This window comes from Lagopus muta, chromosome 26, assembly GCF_023343835.1.
Source record: "Lagopus muta isolate bLagMut1 chromosome 26, bLagMut1 primary, whole genome shotgun sequence".
Classification (NCBI taxonomy): Eukaryota; Metazoa; Chordata; class Aves; order Galliformes; family Phasianidae; genus Lagopus; species Lagopus muta.
The window spans coordinates 1,544,186-1,565,250 of NC_064458.1; the positions used below are offsets into that span (position 1 = coordinate 1,544,186).

The 21,065-nt window shown below is 58.7% G+C and overlaps 2 protein-coding genes across 8 annotated transcripts; one reads left to right on the top strand and one right to left on the bottom strand.

Annotated features, from left to right (window-relative positions):
* The first annotated feature begins 695 nt into the window (after positions 1-695).
* Positions 696-10,860, top strand: ANO8 (anoctamin 8). 5 transcript variants are annotated; one of them, XM_048927337.1, is made up of 18 exons: positions 696-999; positions 3,548-3,658; positions 3,771-3,903; positions 4,001-4,139; positions 4,360-4,456; positions 4,754-4,870; positions 4,944-5,071; positions 5,271-5,432; positions 5,522-5,674; positions 5,763-5,889; positions 5,984-6,039; positions 6,137-6,211; positions 6,428-6,571; positions 6,784-7,449; positions 7,779-7,970; positions 8,044-8,175; positions 8,255-8,365; positions 8,443-10,860. In XM_048927337.1, the coding sequence occupies exons 1-18, from the start codon at positions 900-902 to the stop codon at positions 9,112-9,114; spliced, it is 3,315 nt and encodes a 1,104-aa protein (XP_048783294.1). In that variant the 5' UTR covers positions 696-899; the 3' UTR covers positions 9,115-10,860. The 5 variants fall into 5 exon arrangements, with proteins under 5 accessions (XP_048783294.1, XP_048783295.1, XP_048783292.1 ...); XM_048927335.1 differs by lacking the exon at positions 696-999 and adding an exon at positions 1,807-3,294 and having other exon boundaries at positions 8,446-10,860; XM_048927334.1 differs by lacking the exon at positions 696-999 and adding an exon at positions 1,810-3,294.
* DDA1 (DET1 and DDB1 associated 1) lies at positions 10,633-21,049 on the bottom strand. Of its 3 annotated transcripts, none has more exons than XM_048927354.1 (6): positions 20,917-21,049; positions 17,944-18,024; positions 17,383-17,434; positions 16,991-17,052; positions 16,185-16,227; positions 10,633-10,763 (listed from the first exon to the last, which is right to left on the bottom strand). In XM_048927354.1, the coding sequence occupies exons 1-6, from the start codon at positions 20,917-20,919 to the stop codon at positions 10,633-10,635; spliced, it is 372 nt and encodes a 123-aa protein (XP_048783311.1). In that variant the 5' UTR covers positions 20,920-21,049. The 3 variants fall into 3 exon arrangements, with proteins under 3 accessions (XP_048783311.1, XP_048783310.1, XP_048783312.1); XM_048927353.1 differs by lacking the exon at positions 20,917-21,049 and adding an exon at positions 20,669-20,896; XM_048927355.1 differs by lacking the exons at positions 10,633-10,763; positions 20,917-21,049 and adding an exon at positions 20,669-20,885 and having other exon boundaries at positions 14,090-16,227.
* Positions 21,050-21,065: the final 16 nt, after the last annotated feature.

The following is a 21,065-nucleotide window of genomic DNA, read 5'->3' on the forward strand; positions in this document are numbered from 1 at the left end:
CAGGGGTGTCTCGGAGTGGGATAGGGCGGTGCCAAGGCCCGGCCAAGGCCATGTGCTGACGTTTGACCCCAAACAGCAGCTTGGGGGGGAGGGGGGGGGGGCCGTGGCCGTGTGGCACCGCTCATCACAGCCGTCAGAGCTGGCAGGCAATGCCAGCCCCAAAATAGCCACAGAGCCGCGGGGGGGGGGAAGAAGGGGCACGACCCTATGTGGGGTCTCCACGCCCTGATGTCGCGCTGCCAGGGGGGAGGGCAGTGGGCTGCGCCGTGCCTCCTGACCTTATGGCACTGCGGGGGGGTCTGGGTGGTCCCTGACCCCATTAGGTGTGGGCCGTGGGGTGGGGGTGGGGAGGGCTCCCAAATGTCAGCTGGGCAGCGCATGGCCCCGGTCAGGTTACCTGCGTGCCCCCCCCCCAATATACACACCCCAAAATAACCGCCTGAGCCCGAGCTGGGCGCTGTGCCTGCGGCTGGGGGGGTACATGGGATGGGCGAGTGGGGGGGGTGGGGGGGGGGGGCTGGGTGAGGGGGAACGGGGGAAAGGATTTGGGGTGCAGACACAGCCGGGGGGAGTGGGGGGAAGAGGGGAAGAGGGGGGGTCCAGGAGGGGATGGGGGATGCTGGGGGCAGCGCTGTAGGATAGGGGCTGGCGGGTGGGGAGGGATGGGGGGGTGCAGGCGTTGGAGGTGGGGGGTGCAGCCGCCGGGGCCCCCATTCTCGCGCTGACATCCAACCAATGCTGCGGGGCCGGAGCGCGGCGCTCCGCCGCCTTTGTCCCTCCTCCTCCTCCTCCCGTCCGGGCGCGGCGGCGGCTCGGGCGGTTCGGGCGGCTCCGAGCCCGCAGCGGTCCCCCATGCGGCGGCCCCCGCCGAGCCCCCGCCGCGCCCGGAACCCCGCACCATGCCCGAACCGCCCGCGGCACCGCACGACGGAGAGCGGCCCCGGAGGGCCCCGCCTGGAGACGAACGGACGGAGCCGGCGGCCCCGGGGGGGGTCCTGGGTAGGTGGCAGCGAGGATGGAGATGGGGGGGGGAGTGGGGCTGGAAGATACGGAACCGGGATGTGGGTTTGGGGAGGGGGGGGAGGAAGAGCGGGGCCGCTCCTTGCGGCTCATTGCGGCGCGGCCGCTCAGGGCAGCGCTGCGGTCCGTGTGATCGGGGTCGTGATGCCCCATCCCTTCATGCCGGGGGGGGGGGTCCGTGCTGGGCCCGGCGCAGCGCTGTGCCCCCCGCTCCCTACATCTACACGCTCGGGGGTCCGCCAGACTCTTTGTGACACCCCCGTGCCTCCCCCCCTCCCCCCCCCCCCGGACAGGCTGCGTGCAAAGCACCGTGTGTGCGGGAAGACAGCAGCGACCCCCCCGGCCTTCAGACAGCTGTGCCCCCTCCTTACCATGTGCCCCCCCCCCGACCCAGGGAAGGGCCATTTGCCCCCCCCCTCCAATCAAGTCCCTGCTCCCCCCCCCTCCGACCTCCCCAGGGCCGGGTGGGGATGGGGGTGGGGGCTGCGGAATGAGGGCTTTGTCACTGGGTCCCCGCGGTGGGGGACACCGAACCGGTGATGTGGCCGTGTTGGGACCGGGGTTTCGTGGCAGCAGCGTGACCCACTTTGTGCCCCCCGCCCCCCCCCCCGCCTCCCCCCGCGGTACCGCCCGGTGCTCCCGATGCGCTCCGCGGGGCGGCGGGTGGCAGTGGTTGGGTGCCCGGAGCCCTGCGGCTGCGGTGACCTTACCCCAAGGTGAGCGGTGGCTGCGGGGATGGCGGGGGCGGGGGGGGGGAGCGGCAGCGCTGTCCCCACATTGTGGGGTGACACCGGGAGGACCTGGGGGAAATCGTCGGGACATGGAGCGGGAACGGCCCCACGGCCAGAAGAGGGGGCAGCAGAGCCCCCCTCCCCCCTCCCGCACAATCACCATCAAAGGGACAAAACCCACGCTGGGACCCCTCTGCAGCCCCCCCATGTCTGTCCCGGTGACCTCGGGCAGGTGCCCACCCCACACCCGAAAGCCATCTCTCTGTGGGGCAGTGCGGTGCCGCTGAGGCTGTGCCATGGAATCGCACGTGTGGCACTGCAGGGTCACACACACAGCACGGCACACGTGTGTGTTTGGGACGTGCGTGCAGCTCTGTGCCCCCACGGTGCCCCCTTTCCACCCCCCCACTGCCCCGGGTAAGGTTACACATCCCTTGGTGGGCATCAATAATTCAGCAGCATCGCTCGCTCTGCTCATCCCCATCCGTGCCCAAGCACAGCAGGGGTCCCACTGAGCCTGGGGGTCCCAGTGTGGATGAAGCAGAGTTGGGGTGGTCCCAGAGAATCATCCCATCCCCAGCTGAAGCTGCTTCCCTGGTGCCATCCTGGCTCTGCAGCTGCGTTGGCACTGACAATGGCACACTTGTGCGAGGCCCCGCGCCGCCTCCAGGGCAGTCCCTGTGTGTGGGGTGGGCAAGCAGTGCCCCCATATAGGATCTGCCCCTCCACCCCTTCTGGCTGTCAGCCCGGCGCCGTCCTGCATCCACAGTGCTGCCTTTCAGCATGTTGGCAGCATGGGAGATGAGTTTGTTGGGTCTCAGCCGGGCTGCTGGGGGGGACCTGCTGGGCTCTGGGGTGGAGATCACGGAGCTGGGTGCATCCAGGGGGTTGGGACGGGGCCTGGTGCGATTCCCAGTGCGTGTCCTGGTGCAGGTAGCAGTGCAGGTCCTGATGGGGGTCCTGGTGTACGTCCCAGTGTTTGTCCCAGTGTACATCCTGGTGCAGGTCTTGGTGCATGTCCCAGTGCATGTCCAGGTGCATGGCTGGCATTTCCTGTTTTTTGGGGCCCAGCACTGCCTGCTGTGCGCAGGATTTCCTGTGCCCCAAGACCTTCCCTGCCCTGGGGCAAAACGGCAGCAGTGACGTCCCTGCTCAGTTGCAGGAGGGGAAACTGAGGCACGGAGGTGGCTGGGAGCTGACAGCGGGCAGTGGCACCCGCTGGCTCCATGGGACCTCATCCTGCCCCACAGCCGGGCTGGGATGTGTGGGGTCCCCGTGCACCCCAATGGGGATGCTGAGCAGGGGGACGCCAATCCCCCCCTGTCACGGCCACCCCAGAGCAGGACAGGCGCTGTGTCCCAGCTGGGGGGGGGGGACAAAGGGACCCTGGGGACCGTCCCCATCCTTACGCATCGCCGCCGCACGGGGCCTCCCCACGTTTCCATGGAGACCGGCTGCTTTTTCGCTCCCCCCATTTTTGCTGCCGTTTCCCGGCGCTGCGGTCGCATTGGATCCCGGCGCCGCTGTGGGGCTGCGGGCAGAGGTGAGCGGGGAGGGGGGGAGGGGGGGCAGCGGGGGCTGTGGGGGGGCCGTGCCACGCCATGCCGGGCCGTGCGTCGCCTCCTGCAGCCGGCAGGGCTTTTTCAGGCACTCAGAGGAGAAACCCGAGCCGCGGCCACCGCGGTCTCCGTTCCCATTGCGGCTGTGCCGGTGGCCGACCCAGCGCTGTGGGGTTGTGGGGTTGTGGGGTTATGGGGTGGGTGATGGAGGTGACGGAGCCGCTCCATTCTCCGCAGACAAGCTTTTTGGGAAGCGGCTGCTCCAAGCCGGGCGCTACATCATGTCCCACAAAGCCTGGATGAAGACGGTGCCCACCGAGAACTGCGATGTGCTCATGACCTTCCCAGGTGCGAAGGGGGGGGGGGGGGGGGGCAGGGAGGGCAGGGGACGTCGGGGGACACAGAGCTCCTCGGAGAGGCGGGTGGACGTGGGGACACATCGGTGCCCACCCCCCTGCAGACACCACGGACGACCACACGCTGCTCTGGCTGCTGAACCACATCCGCCTCGGCATCCCCGAGCTCATCGTGCAGGTGCGGCACCACAAGCACACCCGCGCCTACGCCTTCTTCGTCACAGCCACCTACGAGAGGTGCGTGTGCTGCCATCCCCATCCCCATCCCCATCCCCATCCCCCCCTCTGCGCCCCCCAGCTCGGCCCCATTCCCAGCCCCATCCCCTCTCTGCAGTTTGCTGCGTGGGGCCGATGAGATCGGGCTGCGGAAACCGGTGAAGGCCGAGTTTGGGGGCGGCATGAGGAGCTTCTCCTGCGAGGAGGATTACATCTATGAGAACATCGAGAATGAGCTTTACTTCTTCACCTCTCAGGTGGGATGGGGGTCCTGGGCAGGGATGTGGGGACACAGGGGGGAGGAGATGGGTCATCCCCCCCTCTCCAGATGGAGAAGGGGACTCAGATCTTCCCGTGCTGGGGACAAAACAGGTCTGGGGGTGGACAGGCCAAGGCAGGGGGGGGACACGGGTGTCACATTTGGGGTTCAGGCAGAGGGACCCTGTCCCCAAAGCTCACCCCTCTACGGTGCCGCAGGAACGGCAAAACATCATCAGGTATTGGCTGGAGAACCTGCGGGCCAAGCAGGGCGAAGCGCTGCACAACATCCACTTCCTGGAGGGACAGCCCATCAGTGAGTATGGCACGGCACGGCTCCCCCTGCCCACCCACCTCCCTGCAGCCCTGCTGTGCCATGGCAGCACATCCTGCTGTCCCCAGAGGGTTCCTGTCCCTGCTGGTGTCCCCATTCCTGCAGCACACGGGGATGAACACGGGCACAGCAGGCACATGGTGCCGTCACCAGGGTTACACACGGGGTTCACACGTGGCACCGAGCCCCCCCTCCCTGCTGTCCCTTTGTCCCAACCTGCTCCATGCTGGGGGGGGGGGGACAGCAGTGTCCCAGCCTCACCTCCCACCCGCGCTGCAGTCCCAGAGCTGGCGGCCCGCGGCGTCATCCAGCAGGTCTTCCCACTGCACGAGCAGAGGATCCTCAAACGGCTGATGAAGTCGTGGGTGCAGGCGATCTGCGAGGCGCAGCCACTCGGTGAGGCCCCGGGAGGAGGGAAATGGGGGCTCCGAGGGTCCCGGCCCCACTCACGTCCCCTCGGTCCATACAGATGAGATCTGTGACTACTTCGGGGTGAAGATTGCCATGTACTTCGCCTGGCTCGGCTTCTACACCTCGGCCATGGTGTACCCTGCTGTGTTTGGCTCCATCCTCTACACTTTCACCGAGAGCGACCAGGTGTGGAGGGGCAGGAGATGGAGCCAACCCCGACATTTTGGGGGCTGGGGGGCCCATCAGCAGAGCTGCTCCCAGTCCCATCAGCTGCTGCACGGCATCCCAACACTCAGCACTGCAATCGTAGCCCCGAGGACCGCTGGCCCCCCAGGACCTCCTGGGGCGGTGGGAGGGCAGTGACCCTGGTGCTGTCCCCCTTTAGACCAGCCAGGACATCTGCTGTGTGGTGTTTGCCATCTTCAACGTTGTCTGGGCCACGCTCTTCCTGGAGGAGTGGAAGCGCCGCGGGGCAGAGTTTGCCTACAAGTGGGGGACGCTGGACACCCCAGCAGAGTCCATCGAGGAGCCCAGGCCCCAATTCAGAGTGAGTGCAGGGGGGCAGAGAGGGGTTCCTTGGTCCTGGGGTGGGGGTCCCCACGACGAGTGGCGTCACAGCGCTGTGCCTTCTGTTAGGGGGTGAAGAGGATCAGCCCTGTGACCAGCGCCGAGGAGTTCTACTACCCGCCCTGGAAGCGGCTGCTGTTCCAGTGCCTGGTCAGCCTGCCTGTCTGCCTCGCCTGCCTCTCCTTCGTCTTCCTCATCATGCTGGGCTGCTTCCAGCTTCAGGTGGGGCCCGGGCTGTGTTGTCACACTTGGGGGGGGGTCACAGCCCCACAGCCACCCCCCCCCCCCCCCAGTGACCTTATTCCCACAGGAGCTCGTGCTGAGCATCAAGGAGCTGCCCCGCATCCTCCGCTTCCTGCCCAAAATCGTGCTGGCCGTCATTGTCACGACCTGCGACGAGGTTTACAAGAAGATTGCCTACTGGCTGAATGATATGGGTGCGTGGGGCTGGGGGGGGGGCGGGAAGGGGGGGTTGAGATGGGGGGGGCAGCAGCAGGGGACCCCCTGACCGCAAACCCTTTGGCTTTGCAGAAAACTACCGCCTGCAGAGTGCCTACGAGAAACACCTCATCATCAAAATCGTCCTGGTAAGGGGGGGGGGATGACAGACAGGGGGTGGGGAGGGGTCTTGGTGTCCCCCATCCCCACATTAACCCCCCTCCTCCCCCCACTTGTATCCCACAGTTTCAGTTTGTAAATTCATACCTAAGTCTTTTCTACATTGGTTTCTACCTCAAAGACATGGAACGGCTGAAGGAGGTGAGGGGCCGCGTGGGGGCAGCGAGGACCCCCCCCAATCCCACCCTGGGTGCACACAGACGGACGTCCCTCAGCCAGCAGCGCCCGTGTCCCCGTCCCCCCCCCCCGCCACCCCCCCGGGTCCCCGCATGCCACACTGGGGCCGAGCGGCCGCTGACGGCGTCTCTCTGTCTGTGTCTGTCCGTCCGTCCGTCCGTCCGTCTGTCCCTTCCGCAGCTCCTGCTCATCTTCTCTCTGTCCCAAAGCCTCGTGCGCCAGCTCAAAGAGGCGCTCCTCCCCTTCATCCTCCTCCACCTCCACCTCTCCCTCATCTTCCTTAAGGGCCTCCTGGGCTTTTGCTGGAGACTGGGAGTATCCAAAGTAGGAGCGGGGAGGGCGGGGGTCGTGCATGCTGCCGTGAACCCCCCCTCGACCCCAGCCCTGGGGCTCCCATCCCCACCTCGGTGACGTCGAGGTGACACCGAGGGGATGGCAGGGATGGGTGCCCTGCCCTGCCGGGATGCCGCGGGGATGGGGTCGGGAGGGGGATGTGGGGGTGGTGGCACCCCCCGGTGACAGCGGTGTCCCCACAGATGCTGGCCACGCTGCTCATCACACGGCAGTTCCTGCAGAACGTCAAGGAGGTGTCGCAGCCCCACCTGTACCGCCGCCTGCGCCGGGGGGAGCTCAGCCTGCGCAACCTCCGTGAGCTGTCCCACACCATCCTTCGCCTGCTCGCCCAACCCCGCGCACCCCCGGCTGCCGGAGCCGCACACGAGGGGCCGCGGGGGGAGAAGAAGTGTCTGAATGGGGGTTGTGGGGTGCCCGAGGAGGAGGAGGAGGAGGAAGAGCGTCGGGAGTCAGATTCGGAGGATGAGAGCGCGCTGGACTGTGGGCTGAAGCTGAAGAAGGTGAGCTTCATCGAGAAGGCGGAGCGGCGCGGCACCGAGCCCTGCGGCACCGAGGAGGAGAGCTTCCTGGAGGAGGGCAGCCCCACCATGGTGGAGAAGGGCATGGACCCCGCCTCCGTCTTCGAGCTGGCTGATGATGAGGAGGATGCTGAAGGCCCCTCGGGCAGCCCGGCCAAAGCAGCCGTGCCGGCCACAGGCCCACGGGTCACGAGGAGGAGGAGGGAGGAAGATGAGGGTGAGGAGGAAGGGCGCAGGCAGAACCGGGCGTCATGGATCGATCCGCCCGAGGAGGACTACTCGACACAGCTGACGCAGGCAGAGGTGGAGAGCTGCATGAAGAAGTACGAGGTGAGTGGTCAGCACGGTGCGGAGCAGCACGGAGCATCCTGGTGCCACTGCCATGTGCTGCCCCTCATAGGACCACAGAAGGGTTGGGTTGGAAGGGTCCTTAAAGATCATAGAACCATGGAATTGTTGGGCTAGAAGGGTCTTTAAGGACCACAGAACCACGGATTGGGTGGGTTGGAAGGGACCATTAAGATCACAGGACTACAGAAAGGTAGGCTGGAAGGGTCCTTCAAGATCATCCACTTCACTGCCTGCCATGGGATGGGTGCCCCCCACCAGACCGGGTTTCCCATCCAGCCCTGCCTTGAATCTCCTCCTCCTCCTGCCAGGACACCTTCCAGGACTACCAGGAGATGTTCATCCAGTTTGGCTACGTGGTGCTCTTCTCCTCTGCCTTCCCGTTGGCCGCCATGTGCGCGCTGGTCAACAACATCATTGAGATTCGCAGCGATGCCTTCAAACTGTGCACGGGGCTGCAGCGACCCTTTGGGCAGCGGGTGGAGAGCATCGGGCAGTGGCAGGTGGGTCGGGGGCCGCAGGGGGCCGGCGTGATGGCAGAGTTCACGCTTATCACCGGTGCTGTGCCTCTTACAGAAGGTGATGGAGGCCATGGGCGTGCTGGCCATCGTGGTCAACTGCTACCTGATCGCGCAGTGTGGGCAGCTGCAGCGGCTCTTCCCTTGGCTCAGCCCCGAGGGAGCCATCATCTCGGTGGTGGTGCTGGAGGTAGGGCGGTGCCAACGCAGAATCTCCCATTTGGGGAGGGGGCATCGGGGTGCTCAGCGTTCCCCCCGTATCCCCGCAGCACTTCGCCCTGCTGCTGAAGTATGTCATCCAAGTGGCCATCCCTGACATCCCCGCGTGGGTGGCTGAGGAGATGGCCAAGCTGGAGTACCAGCGCCGCGAGGCCTTCAAGGTAGGTGTCACGGGGGGCAATGGGGACACGCGGGCCGTCCCCATGGTGTCCCCATCCCGACGCGCTCCCGCCGGCAGAAGCACGAGCGCCAGGCCCAGCACCACTTCCAGCAGCAGCAGCGGCGCAAGCGGGAGGAGGAGGAGCGGCAGCGGCACGCCGAGTACCAGGCGCGCAAGGAGCGCGAGGCCAACCGCGACGAGGCCAAGGCCGAGGCAGCCGGGCAGGACCCGGCCCACGATAAGAGCCAGAGCAAAGGGAAGGGCTCCGGGGGGTCCTCTGCGCACGGCTCCGACAAGCCCAAGCGGCCCAGCTCGCTGCTGGCCACCAATAACGTCATGAAGCTGAAGCAGATCATCCCTCTGCAGGGCAAATTCCTCTCCGGGGGGACCGGGGCAGGCAGCACAGCCGCCAGGTCCCCCCAGTCCCCCACCAGCAGCGATAACAAACTCCCCGGCTTCCTCAGCTTCAAGTTCCTGAAATCCCCCGAAACCAAGAGGGACGCGGCCACCGAAAAGGTGCAGTCGCCCACCAAGCCATTCAACCCCGGCAAGCTCTTCAACTTCGGCAAGTCCGAAGGGACCGGCGGCAATGGGGCCACCGCCTCCCCCCAGCCCCGTGCTGGCCCCTCTGCAGATGGGGGTGAGCGGCCGGGCCCCAGCAAGTCCCACCTCAATGGGGCTCCAGAGGATGGAGCCCGCGAGGAGCCGGAGCCACGAGCAGAGGAGGAGAGCGGGGGTTACAGACTCTGAGCCAGGCACGCCGGCCCCATCCCGGCCCCTCCATCGCAGCCCCTCTGCTGGGACCCCATCACAACCCCGTGGAGGCCCGGCGGTGCCCTCGGATGGAGCATCCCGTCCTGCACCACCAACGGGCAATGCTCCGTGCCCGCCATCTCCAGGAGGTCATCCAAGGAGGATTCGGTGTCCCCAGACCCACAGAGCTCCAAGGGGCGCAGCTTGGGGCCACAGCTCCACTCCAGAGGGACAGACGGCAGTGAGGAGCCCCGTTCACCCGTGCCTACAGCCACGGCTGCGTCCCGCTGCACCACGGGGCAGTGAGCTGCCCAGAAACGGCCGGGAGGGAGGGGGTGAGCAGCAAGCGCCGGCTGCTGCGCCCCCAAGGCACGGGGAGCATTTCTTGCACTAAAACCCAAACAAAACCCAATGCGAGCGACTCTGCCATTTTTCATGCAATGGCTGCAGGCGGCGGAGATGAGAGCTGGGAGCACCCAGGACCTGCAACGCTCCCTCACCCTCTCTGCTTTCCTATTTCGTGGAATTACTTTGCAATAAGGCACTCGCACATGGACGCACGCTGGAGCCTGGCAGGAAGATGGGGTGGGAGGGTGGGGGCACATGATGGGGGGATGGGAGCAGCTTTGCTTCTGGCGAGCTGGAGGATTCGCTGGGTGTAGTGTTAGTGCTTTGGCAGCCCCCAGCCCAGAGGGGAAGGGGCTGCCCATGGCTCTGCTGGGTGCTGCTTCGCTTAAGGGCATAGGAAAGGGCAGCTCCTTGCCCTCAGCCCTGCTCAACGCCCCCACCGAGCCACCCACCATCTCCAAAGCAAACAGGGGGAAAGGAGGGCTATGGGGCAGCCGCCCCATCACTGTGCCTGGCCCAAGGCCTGGGCTGCAGAAACGTCAGGTTGTTCCCCCCCCCCATCTCCCCTCAACACGGTGTGTTTCTTCCTTTCATCTCTGAATCAAGCCATCAATACAGCAATAAGGCTGGGGCAGCACCGAGGCTCTGCGCTCTGCTCACTGCGCAGCATGGCCAGGGCTGTGCCGCACCGCTGTGCTCCCCGTGCCAAGCCCCGAGAGGCACAGAGAGCAGAGCAGCCCCCCACCACCACACAGAACCAGGCACCACGTTACCTCCCCCCTCCCTGCTGCCCCCACAGAGGATTTCCGGGGTGAGAGCAGGGGAGAAGGGGAACAGGCAAACAGGGTGCAGGACGGGCAGCAGCGCTTGGCAGGGCAGCACCCAGAGCACAGAGCTGGGGTACCGGTGACCCCACTGCTGCTGTGCCCTGGATGTCAGGGGGTGCAGAGCCCCCCCACCCCCCAATTTCCCCACTCACCATTTCGTTTGCTCTGCTTCCTCCCAGCTTGGGCTCACCAGGCCAGCTCTCGCTCAGCTCTCAGTTAAAACGCGCTGCTCTTAAACTGAGTTTTGTTTGCCCCGTTTCCCTCGTGGCAGTAACAGTCCTGGCACGACCCATTCCTGCTCCGTTCAGCAGAGGACAGGGCCCCGCATCCAGGGCACTTCTCAACGTTTCTCTATACAAAACACTTCTTCAGCAGCCGCCTGTCTGCTATCTGACTTCTGGGCAGTTACTGTACAAAGGAGGGAACTGTTTCTTTGTTTTTTCCCCTTGCTGCGTGCTACTTCTTTGGCAACTGAAAGAAATGAAGGGGGGGTTATTTATTTCTTTTTAATTTATTGTCATATTTTTGTAAAACCTGCAGAAATGCAATAAAAGTATATTTCAACAAACTTGAGGTGTGTGCTAAGTTACTTTCCTACCAGATCTGTGCTTGGGGAGTGAGCCCCGGTGCTGCCAGCCCGGGGTGGAGGGGGCCAGCAGTGCAATGGGCAGAGGAAGAATGAAGAACTTGGCAGCCCTCTAAATTCTGCAGATTTATTGTACACGGTATCAAACATGGAATAGTTTAAAAATAAATGCAAAAAGAAAGAAAAGAAAGAAAGAAAAGAAAGAAATCAAACAACAGCCGCGACATCCGACTAACGGCGTATTTACAGTCGCTCCACGACGGCAGCCCTTCTGCCAACACGCAGCTGGCAGGAAAACCTCCCTTCTCCCAGACCCACCAGACGATATTTTTTGTGAAGGAGGAAAGTTTGAGGGTGGAAAGGAACACAGGAACAAGCTGAACGCTGCCCTGCCAAAAGCAGCCCGGTGCTGCGCGGAGCAGAAAGCAGCTGGGGATGGTAGGAAGCAGTGAGCTGAGACGCTCCGTCCCGCTGCACGGCTGGCCAAGGACGGCTGGTTTCACTAAAAATACCCTGCGAGGCTGCGAGCTGCACACCGTGCACTGATTAATAAGAAATGACTGCGTTTGGAAGCCGGCGCCGCTGCAGCACAGTGACTCAGCTCTGCCCATCCATGCAGACCTCAAGCTGTTCCTTACAGTGAGGATTAGTCATCTCCTGTAGCTGAGAGCCACCAGCAAGGAGCACGCTCCCTCCCCACGCTCCTTCCCCACGCTCACCCACATCCATATCCGACCAGTTTATATTAGTCAGCACAGTGCCCTTCTCAACTCAAAGCACTGTGTGCGTGCAGCAGGAGATTCCAGCAGTGCCTGCATGGCAATTCACCAAGAGCTAACCTGGACAAGCGGTGTTTATGGAGCTGGTAGCAGTGAGATGTGTTTGAAGTTGGCTTTGGTCGCATGAGGAAATGAAAAGGCAGCTTTGCTTTCCTGGAGGGCTGGGGCTGCTTCTTGCATCAGTGGAGGACTGGCTGATGGAAGGGAAGGCAGGGCAGAACCCTGGCAGTGAGCACTGCTGCCTGGCAGCACCCGGCCTGCTGGAGGGTCAGTGCAGCCCTCCCACCTCACCAGCCTCCTCAAGGCTCCCGTGGGTAAAACCTGAACAGCACAAGGGCCTGAGGCCACTCAGCTCCTCAGAAAGCATCGGCAGCTCCTGTAAGGCTTCTTGAACCTATCCCTAGAGCAAGCTCATTCTCAAAGCACGCCCACAGGGAGCCTCAGTTCATCATCGCGCCTGGGGACCGCGAGTGAAGTTCTGCCTTTAAGAACAGAGTCTCATTGTTAGCGGGCTGGAAGCTGGCGTTTCATTCCCTCGCTTCACTTCCAAAGAAGAAAACAAGAATTCCTTCCCTGCAGCCCAGGTTTTCAATCTGCAGAAGATCTGTCTGTCCAGTAATTGCACAGTTGTTTGGGAAGCAGAAGAGAAACCCAAAGCGCAGGCAGCACGGCACGAAGGTCAGCCTGCACTGAACCAAGGCTGTGATGCAATAGCTCCCTATGGGCATCCTCTGCTTTGCTCCCAAAAACACCCTGTGCTGCTCCCAGGTAAACTCAGCCCTCTCTCCTTTAATGGAAAGGATTTCCCCCTCTTTGTTAGACAGCAGAAAAATCAGATAAAATGTGGCACGGATAGAGATCAGCTGTGACCCCGCTGGTCACACACAACTCCCCTGCTGCCAGGCTGACGTCAGCAAAGCAGGAAAACTAGGTTTCCTATCAGAGACATGCAGGTCTTTCTGAAAAATAAGATCTTTAAGAAAATGAAGCCAGTGGTAAGCAAACAAGCCAGGAAATGGGAAGTGGCAGCACAGCTGATGGCTGCAGCTTAACAAACAGAAATCGAACCCAAGACTCCTGTGCCATTAAGGGCAGAGACAAAGAGCTCAGCAAAAAATAAAGCTTTGAAGTTATACCTGCTTTAGCTATCTGGTACAGAGTGAAAGCTAAAGTGGAGACTAACACCCAGCATGCTGAACATCTGCCTCAGAGGAAGACCCACCACTGGAGCACCTCCATTCCTCTGCTCCAAGCACGGCCAGCAGCGTGTGGGGGCACAGCAGGTCATGGAGGGCCTGGAAAAACCTCCAAGGACAGAAGGGAGGACGTGGCAGGAAGCCGACCGTGCTACCTGCATCAAACTGAACACTCAGACAATACAGAGCAGTGATCCACAAACAGCAGGAACCACCTGCAGAACAGACCGCGTTAGTCAAGCCTTCCTTCCAACGCCTCCAACTGACGTGTTAGGAGGGTTTTATTTTGACTGCATCTCTCCTGAAGCAAAGCGTTCATAGGATGCCAGGATTCAGCCTCAGCAGCAGGTTGGTTTCCCTACACCAGTCACTGGTGTGGCTACACGTTCAACACAAAGGCAGTGCCTGGCTGTTTGACACCCCACACTCACCAGCGCACACCTCAGCTGCCAGGAGCGCCCTGCTGTCTTCCCCTTGCATAAGGAAGCAGCTCTGCTGCTTTGATCAGTGAGCAAAGATCCCCTATGCAACTAAAACAAAATCATCATATTCTGGCCTCTGACAAGTATCTCAAGTTTTCATTACAAAAGCCAAACCTTTAGTATGTATCATAACAGAAACAGTAAAAATACCACTACGCAGACATACAAACAACCCCTGAGGGTCACTAAATTTCAGTCACCTTGTAACAAGAGAATCAGAATCACCAGGTATTGTACAAACAGCGCGCTCAGCAAGAAAGGCAGGCATTTTTTTGTTCTCTTTCTCTTTTTGTTGTTGTTGCTTTCAATGCACTAAGGCACCAGGAAGTCACAGTTAGGCAAAGACCTTCCATGCAACACTCCAACCCGAGACACTTACCATGTAGGACACAGAATCAAAGTGCAACAGCCTGAGGACAGCTTGCTTGAGGCAGCAGCACAGACAGCAGGCTGGAGGAGGAAGGAAAGAAGCGAGCTCTTGCTTTGGCTCAGATGGAAGCAGACTCACTGTGATTATTAGAAATCCACATTGCTTGTACACAACCAGAAATGGGCAGGAAAGAAAAAAAAAGACAAGTTTGATACTTCAGTTCACACCTCTTCGAAGATTATTTTCTCCATCACATCAGAACTAGTTTAAAAAGGCAACTTTCTTCCACCTCTTAAAAGTATCTGAAAGACTGCAAAGGCTCCAGTGAGCAACCAGATCATTTTTAAAGACACGGAGGGAACAAAGGGGGTTTACAACAGGAAAGAAGTGCCAACTCTCTTTAATAGTACATCACTCTGTCTAGCAGAGAAGTCAGCAAAGCCCAAACCTTGCCATACCAATCAAGTATACAGCATTTTACAACTTTAAAGCACTGTACAAACACGAGCCTGCAAGGCTGCAGCTCTCCAACTTGCCCAACACATGAATTGGTCACACTTTACCACCAGCTGCACGTCCGTTTCCTCTTTTGCTATCTCACAGCTCTTCAGAGGATTCTCCAGTCTCAGCTTCAGATGATCCCTGGGAGAGCAGATGCTAAGGCAGCACCTTCCATCAGCATCCTGCACTTTGCACAGAAGCACTTTTTGACAGCGAAACTCTGGGAAGTCTTCTCACCGCTGCCAGTAAACCTCAAGGAATTCTGAGCGCTTATCATCTTCACCAACACAGTTGGCATTTTCAGCAACATTCCAGTAACGTGGAGGTTACTCCCACAGCAAAAAGGCAGGACAGAGATCTAACCTAACCTACTCAGCGTTAACCTCACGTTAAATCCATTCACTTGGTGCCTAGCACGCAGCCGTGAGAGCTGTGCCCTGCTCTCCCCAAGGCTCTGCCTCGCAATGCCCAGTCACAAAGCAACAGCATTTCCCTCCGTGCTCCCTCTGCCCCACACCTGACCATGTGGTGTCTGCTGGTGGCACAGGACGCGGTGGGGAAGGGGAACAGAAGCCCTGTCCTCCAAGCTCGCGGCCGCGCAGCGCTGGGTTGATCCAGGACCTCCTCCTCGGCGTTTTGGATTCGTGAACGAGGAAAGAAACACAGTTATAAACGTGCTGATTTAAACTAACACAGTGTGAAGTCAGCTCCTTACGTGAAAGCAGACAAGACATCGTTACTACGCTACACCTCCTGTCCCCTTCGGGTGGCGGTGGTCGTTTCCTTTTGGTCTCTCAACTCTGGATCCACCTAGGTGACTCGGGGGCTCCATTTCTGCTCTTACTGAAGTCAGTGAGGGTTCAGGTAACAGGCACTGAGCTGTCACAGTCCCAAAGAGATTGGCCTGAAGCACAGACCACGGAAGCTCACATTTGGATCAACTCTAAGTCCTGGACTCCATTCCAGAGGGGCTGATATCACCAAAAGCACAGCGTACCATCAGTCAGAGCCAGCAGCAGAGGCAGAACCAGATGGAGATGCTGAGGTGCTCCCAGACTCGGCCACCAAGCGCTGCTTGCAAGTGCCAACCTCACTGCATCCATCAGCTGCTGCTCAAATACACTGCTGATCAAATACTCAGAATAGGATAAAAGCATCCATTTATTCCAACGGAGAAGTTGCACATATCAGTCTGTCCAAGACCAAGAGACTGTTAGAATTTAAGAGCAACACAAGCAACACACCTTTCACTTGAATTCTCCATGACCACCTATGCATGAGCTAAATGACCATGGCCCTTACAGAACAGACCAAAATACAACTGATAGACCAAGTTGACAACACGTTTGCTAAGATCAACATAATCCTAAATGACATCCATGATGATTATTGGTTTTTTTTTTCCCCCCTAAGTGCAGTGCCAATTTCAGAATCTTGGAGAAAAACAGCAAGGCCCCACACTGCTGGCTGGACTGGGCCCATCCAAAGAGTTCACCACTAATGTCAGTGGGTGCATGAATCTGAAAGCCCGCACCACTGTGGGGTTCTGCAGCAACCCCCATCTCCTCCCCAGGCTTCCACAGCTAGAGCTGGTCGGTTAGGTAACAGATTGAACAAAACCTGTTAAAGTGACAGCGTTTGTTGTTAGAAAGGAGGAACTAAGGTTACACTACGTGTTTTACTGGATTGTTCCACCATTTGCTCCGCAAGTTTTACGGCATAAATTAAAAAATAAAAGAAAAAAAAAATAAAGGAGAAAAAAAAAAAATAAATACATTGGCTCCTATGAAGTCAGAAGTGGTTTGGGCTGCATAGTGGAGGGGTGAGAGATGGGGGCAAGGGGCAAAATTGACACACTTTGAGACAAAACGGGAAGCGCCTGCAAAGTAGAAGAGGAGAGGCCCGAGGGTTTAAGTGTCCTCGTTCATATCCTGGCTGTCTGTCCGAGCGATTTTTCGTGGCGGCGCCGAGTTCTCACCTTCTATTTCCACTTGCTCTTGATCTCTCTTCTTGGCTGCATTCTGTTTGGACAAAGAAGGTGAGAGTGAAACTCTTCAAAGGGTTGGGAGAACAAGCTTTTGGTTGGAACGGTTCTAGAATGGCAGACAGCACTGGGACGGCCTGACAGACACCAACACACGCTGAGGACTCGGCAGGGTTCTCCTCCCTGCTTCTCTGGGTCAGTCCCTGAACTCAACAAGCCCTCCAACAGCTCCTGCCACGCACAGACGCTTCCCTTTCAGCTCTGAGGATCCCTAATGCTGCCTCTCTCACCATCACACTGCCAGCTCTGACAGCTCTGCTCCCAATCACAGCCTTGGTTCTGTGGACTGCCAGGCCTTCAGCGCCAGCTGGGGCTGCAGCCCTCATAGGGGAGCTGTGATTTCATAACCGAGGTACTTACACAGCCTCGTCAGTGCAGCCGTGCTCTGCACGAGCTCATCCATCTCCTCACAGTCCTGGGAGAGAAGAGGAGCTCCATTCCAGCTGCAGAGCACACAGCTGAGGCATGGGGAGACCAATTTGTAAGGGCCACAGAGGGAGCCTGCACTAAAGTGGGAAACATAACTGAAGTCTGCCAGGTTCTAGACTAAGCACTGAATTAATGCCTGGAAGGGAATAAAAGAAGCCCCACTGAGCAGCACAGACAGCCTCCTTTTGCTGAAGTACAGCCACAAGGGCTGAATTCCTCCCTGTAATGATATCAATATCCTGATGGCCATCAATATTCAGCTCTACCAGTCGCAGTCAGCAAACGAAGACACGAAGGAAACACAGCCATACCTTTTTGTCCCACTGCTGGTGTAAATAACGCAAAAGTATATTTGTCTTTTCTGTTACTATAACTGCCAAAGAAAGAGAGAAATGAGCTGAGGTCATTTTAAAGACAACTTTTTAAACCGTGCAGTAAGACGACATCGTTCCACACACTAAGGGTGGCCCTTTATACCAAAGGAGGGTGTTTGGGAACAGCAATCACTGAATGCCTTCAGAGGAGAAGCACTGAAAGGCACAGCCAGGCACACGCAGCTAATTGCTGCTGCAGCACTTCCAGAACATCACTCGATCTGAAGCCCAAAGCAAGCGAGATTTTGAGCGACATAATGTTAGAAAAATAAATGCTATCTCAAAACCCACCCCCAAAAGCCCCCAAGCTTTCAGTGGGGCAGACCTACTTTGTTCAGACGGGTATTCTCTCGTGGGAAGATACACCGACGGTCTTCTGTTCTATAGGGGAATCAGAACAGTTGCAGAACAAAGATGGTGAGAAGGTGATTTGTAACTGAAGCACAGCCAACCCAACCACGAGGCCACCAGAAACACAGGCTGCAAACCTCACATCCCACCCGGCCCCTTCTTACAGAATGCCCTAAGGAACATGAAGAAGCTCAACCTCTCACGTGCCTTCATGTGCCAGCTGAACAGATTTTTGCTTGTAAAGTTTCAGGGTAAGGCTAAAGGCATCAGACTAAAAGCCTAAGTCTATCGCTGAAGAATTCGCACACAAAGGCAAACCACAGATGTGGTTTGGCTGACGTTGAGGATGCAGAGCAAGCAGGAAGTTTGTCTTGCCAATCTCAGCTCACCAACTGCAGGCACACATGGGTTTTTCTGTCGCTTTTTTTTTGTTTGTTTTAGGAAACAAAACGCTCAACGTTTCAAATTGATTTGGCCATAGACTCATTTGAAAACCCTCCCCAAGCACCAGGATTTGAGGGCTGACAGGCAATACTTACTGATGCTTTACATACAGAGTCCGCGTGGAATCTGCTGAAGTTGCTTTTGTTGTAGACTGGTAATCCTTTCAAAAAATCCGCCTAAAAAAGACACAGAAGGCAAAGAAAGGAGGAGGTGAGGAAAGGAAGAGTGATATTCCAGCCGCTGTTTGCTTTGTGCTGACTCACAAAGGAGCTGCTGGCTCATTAAGATAAATGGCTGCAGGATTGGGAAGCAAGTCCAGAGCTCTCAGATACTGAAACAAAAACCCGAGGCTGCTTTTGTAAAGGAAGCAAATCCTCTGCTTCTGCATTTGGCTCCTTGTATTCAAGGAGCTCAAGAACTCAGTTATTAAGCTGCTGACCAAAGCCCTGCAGGCACGCAGGCTGCAAAGCAGCACCTATGGGGGGCTGGGTTCAGAGGGAAGGCAGCACAGCCCGGAGCAATCCAGCAGCACCAACCACCACGTGAGAAACTGCACCAGGACTGAAAGGCCCGGCTGTGACACCACAGCGACCAGCTGCTCTTTTGCTTTCGCAGGGAACATTCTTTGTCATAGGCCAAGGCTGATTTCACAAAGCACCAAAAAGCCCACGTGGCTGCAAAAGCCCAACCCTTATCAGGCGCTATCAGCACAGCCCAAGCATGAAGGGAAGGATCACAGCCCTTCTGCATCGAAACTATGAAAGAAGGTGCTCAGCAAGTATTAAAGGAGGCAGAAGACGGGCAGTAAACGCAGGAGGCAGCAGAGCAAGGAGGAAAGGCCCCAGATGGGCCCCCTACGTCCCTGCGCTGCCACAGCACTCAGAGACTCCAAACCCCACACGGAGGGATGCCGATCCTGCACAGACATCCCCCTGCTTACAAAGGGCAGAAAAGCAGGAGATGAGAAGTCGTGTAACATCCGTGTGAGAGGAGACAAATAAATGGACGCCGCTGCCACAAAGCTGCGGGGTCGGAAGGCGTTGTTTCCATTTCAATAGCAGCTATTATTTTTATTAACACCACATCCCTAACTCAAAACAAAGAGCTATAATTAGCCAAACCAGAAGAGATTATTCATACTCTTGTTCTTGAAAAGAACTCTACCAACGTTGTAGTTTCCACATTCAACGCTTCCTGTACCTCAACTTTTAGCTAAAATAAGGGACTTGGATTCAAACAGCGGCACGCAAACGGCTCCTGCTTGCCTGGCTCCCTCCAGCAGTGATGGAGGCTGCTTCCCTTTGCCTTCACTGCTTTGCATTGCCAGGGCTCCACGACAGCCCACCTCTCTGAGCTGCAAAAATGCAAACTGTTATTAAAACGATCAGCTAAAATGCATTTTAAATGGAGAACGTGCTGCTCTGGTGGGCTTTTTCCCCCCTCACTCTAAGTGACTGAAGCAAGACACACACCAGTTAAGTCCCTTGCAAGCAGGCAGGCTGCCATGCACACACTGCACTTGGGGACCTCAGCTCCAACAGGCACAGCCCTGAGCACCAGCTCTCAGCCACCACTCTCCCTCTTCACAGCCACTTGGGGGTACAACTCCAGCCCCCAGCAATGCTCCCTTTCCTCCCAGGCCTGCTAAATCAGAAAACAACAGAAACACCAGGGCAACTGAGCAAGAAAAGGGCATTACTCCAGCCCAGGTGTCAGCCAGCACCCCCAGCACTCATCACTCTGGTTTGTAACAGGACTATTCTGCTGGTAACGCCGCTGCACACCTGCACATTTCAACAGTTACACGCTGATGCAATCTCAAAGATCACCAGGAAAGTCCCCTCAGGAGAACTGCCAGGAGCCACATTTCTGGATATTCAGAATGAGACAACATTTGGACTGCAGTGAGTCTTATCTGCTCCAAGGGCACAAGATAACGTAGGCTCAGTAGGTCGTGCCTACACAGCTATCACACCAGGCACACCAAGGAATAATCACAACGCAATGTCACACAAGGAAATGTTCCTCCTGCACACCTTCTATCACTCTTCAACCAAACAAAGCATGTCCAGGCCAAGTCAGCGAAGCAGCTCCTGTGTGGAAGTTAAAAACCACCACCAGAACCAAACAGGCACCTCATTTCCTTTGGGGAGAGGGAAAGCCCCCAGAACACCACAACAAATGCGATTAAGCAACCTTGGAAGCCAACACTGGTTCTGTGAAGTGAGGTAGAGACTGTTCTGGTGACAAAGGGGTTGCTTAGCTCCCTAGGAAGACGACAGTCCTCATCTAAAAGCAGGAAGGTAATAATAAACCACATATGTGCCCTATTCACTGCTTTCTGGAAGGAACTGCAGTAACCACGCTATGGGATATGATGTCCAGAGCACCGACACGAGAGCAGGGCTCTGTCCCAGCACAGTGCGCACACACAGACCAGGGGAGAGGTGCCAGCGCTGCTCGGGGAGCCGCCTCCGTGTGCTCAACCTCGGTGCACGGAGATCATTGAGAACACCGCCAAGTGCCCCTTTACTTCCTCCAAAAACGCCCAGGGAGTGGAGCAGAGAGGAGCCCAAGCGCCTGCTCAGGGCTTCCCCAATAACCCCCACACCCTCCATCCCCTCCACGGACGCAGCGGAACGCCCCGCACCCGAGATACCCCCAAACCCCCCTCCGGCCCCCGGCACCGCCCCAACTCTTTCACAGCCCCCTCCAGGCAGCTCCAGCTTTCACCACGGGCGCTCCGCCCCTTCTGGAGCCCCCAAGCCCCGAGGAACCCCCCAGGCCGCCCCAACGGCCCCCGAGCCGATCCGCCCGCACCGCCATTTTGGGCTCCCACAGCCCCTCGGCCCCGGGCTCGGCTGCCCCCGCCGCAGGGCCCGCTCTCCCTCACGGCCCGGCCCTGAGGGTGCGGCTCTCTCCTCCTCAGGATGGGCCTTCGCCGCCCTCACTCGATGTTGTGGGCGGGGAAACCGGAGGCTGAGGGCCCTGCGAGCTGGAGAGGCCCTGAGGCCGCGCTCCCCTCAGCCGGGGGCGCCGCCATTTCGGGCGGGGGGTCGCACACCTACCATCTTCACCGCCGCCAGCCGGGAGGAGCCGCCCCTCCCCCTCCGCACAGCTTCTGCCTGCCGTCGCTCGCCCGCCCCGCGCGCTCCTATTGGCCCGCGCAACGCCCCGCCCAGCGCCTATTGGGCGTCGCAGCCGTCAGTCAGCGCAC

Coding starts and splice junctions, on each gene's coding strand:
- ANO8 (XM_048927334.1), top strand. CDS start 3,012: ATGTGTGGGGTCCCCGTGCACCCCAATGGGGATGCTGAGCAGGGGGAC. Junction 4,140..4,359: donor TTTACTTCTTCACCTCTCAG/GTGGGATGGGGG, acceptor ACGGTGCCGCAG/GAACGGCAAAACATCATCAG. Junction 7,971..8,043: donor AGAGCATCGGGCAGTGGCAG/GTGGGTCGGGGG, acceptor TGCCTCTTACAG/AAGGTGATGGAGGCCATGGG.
- DDA1 (XM_048927353.1), bottom strand. Junction 17,053..17,382: donor AGAATACCCGTCTGAACAAA/GTAGGTCTGCCC, acceptor TTTCTTTGGCAG/TTATAGTAACAGAAAAGACA. Junction 16,228..16,990: donor ACCAGCAGTGGGACAAAAAG/GTATGGCTGTGT, acceptor TTGTCCAAACAG/AATGCAGCCAAGAAGAGAGA.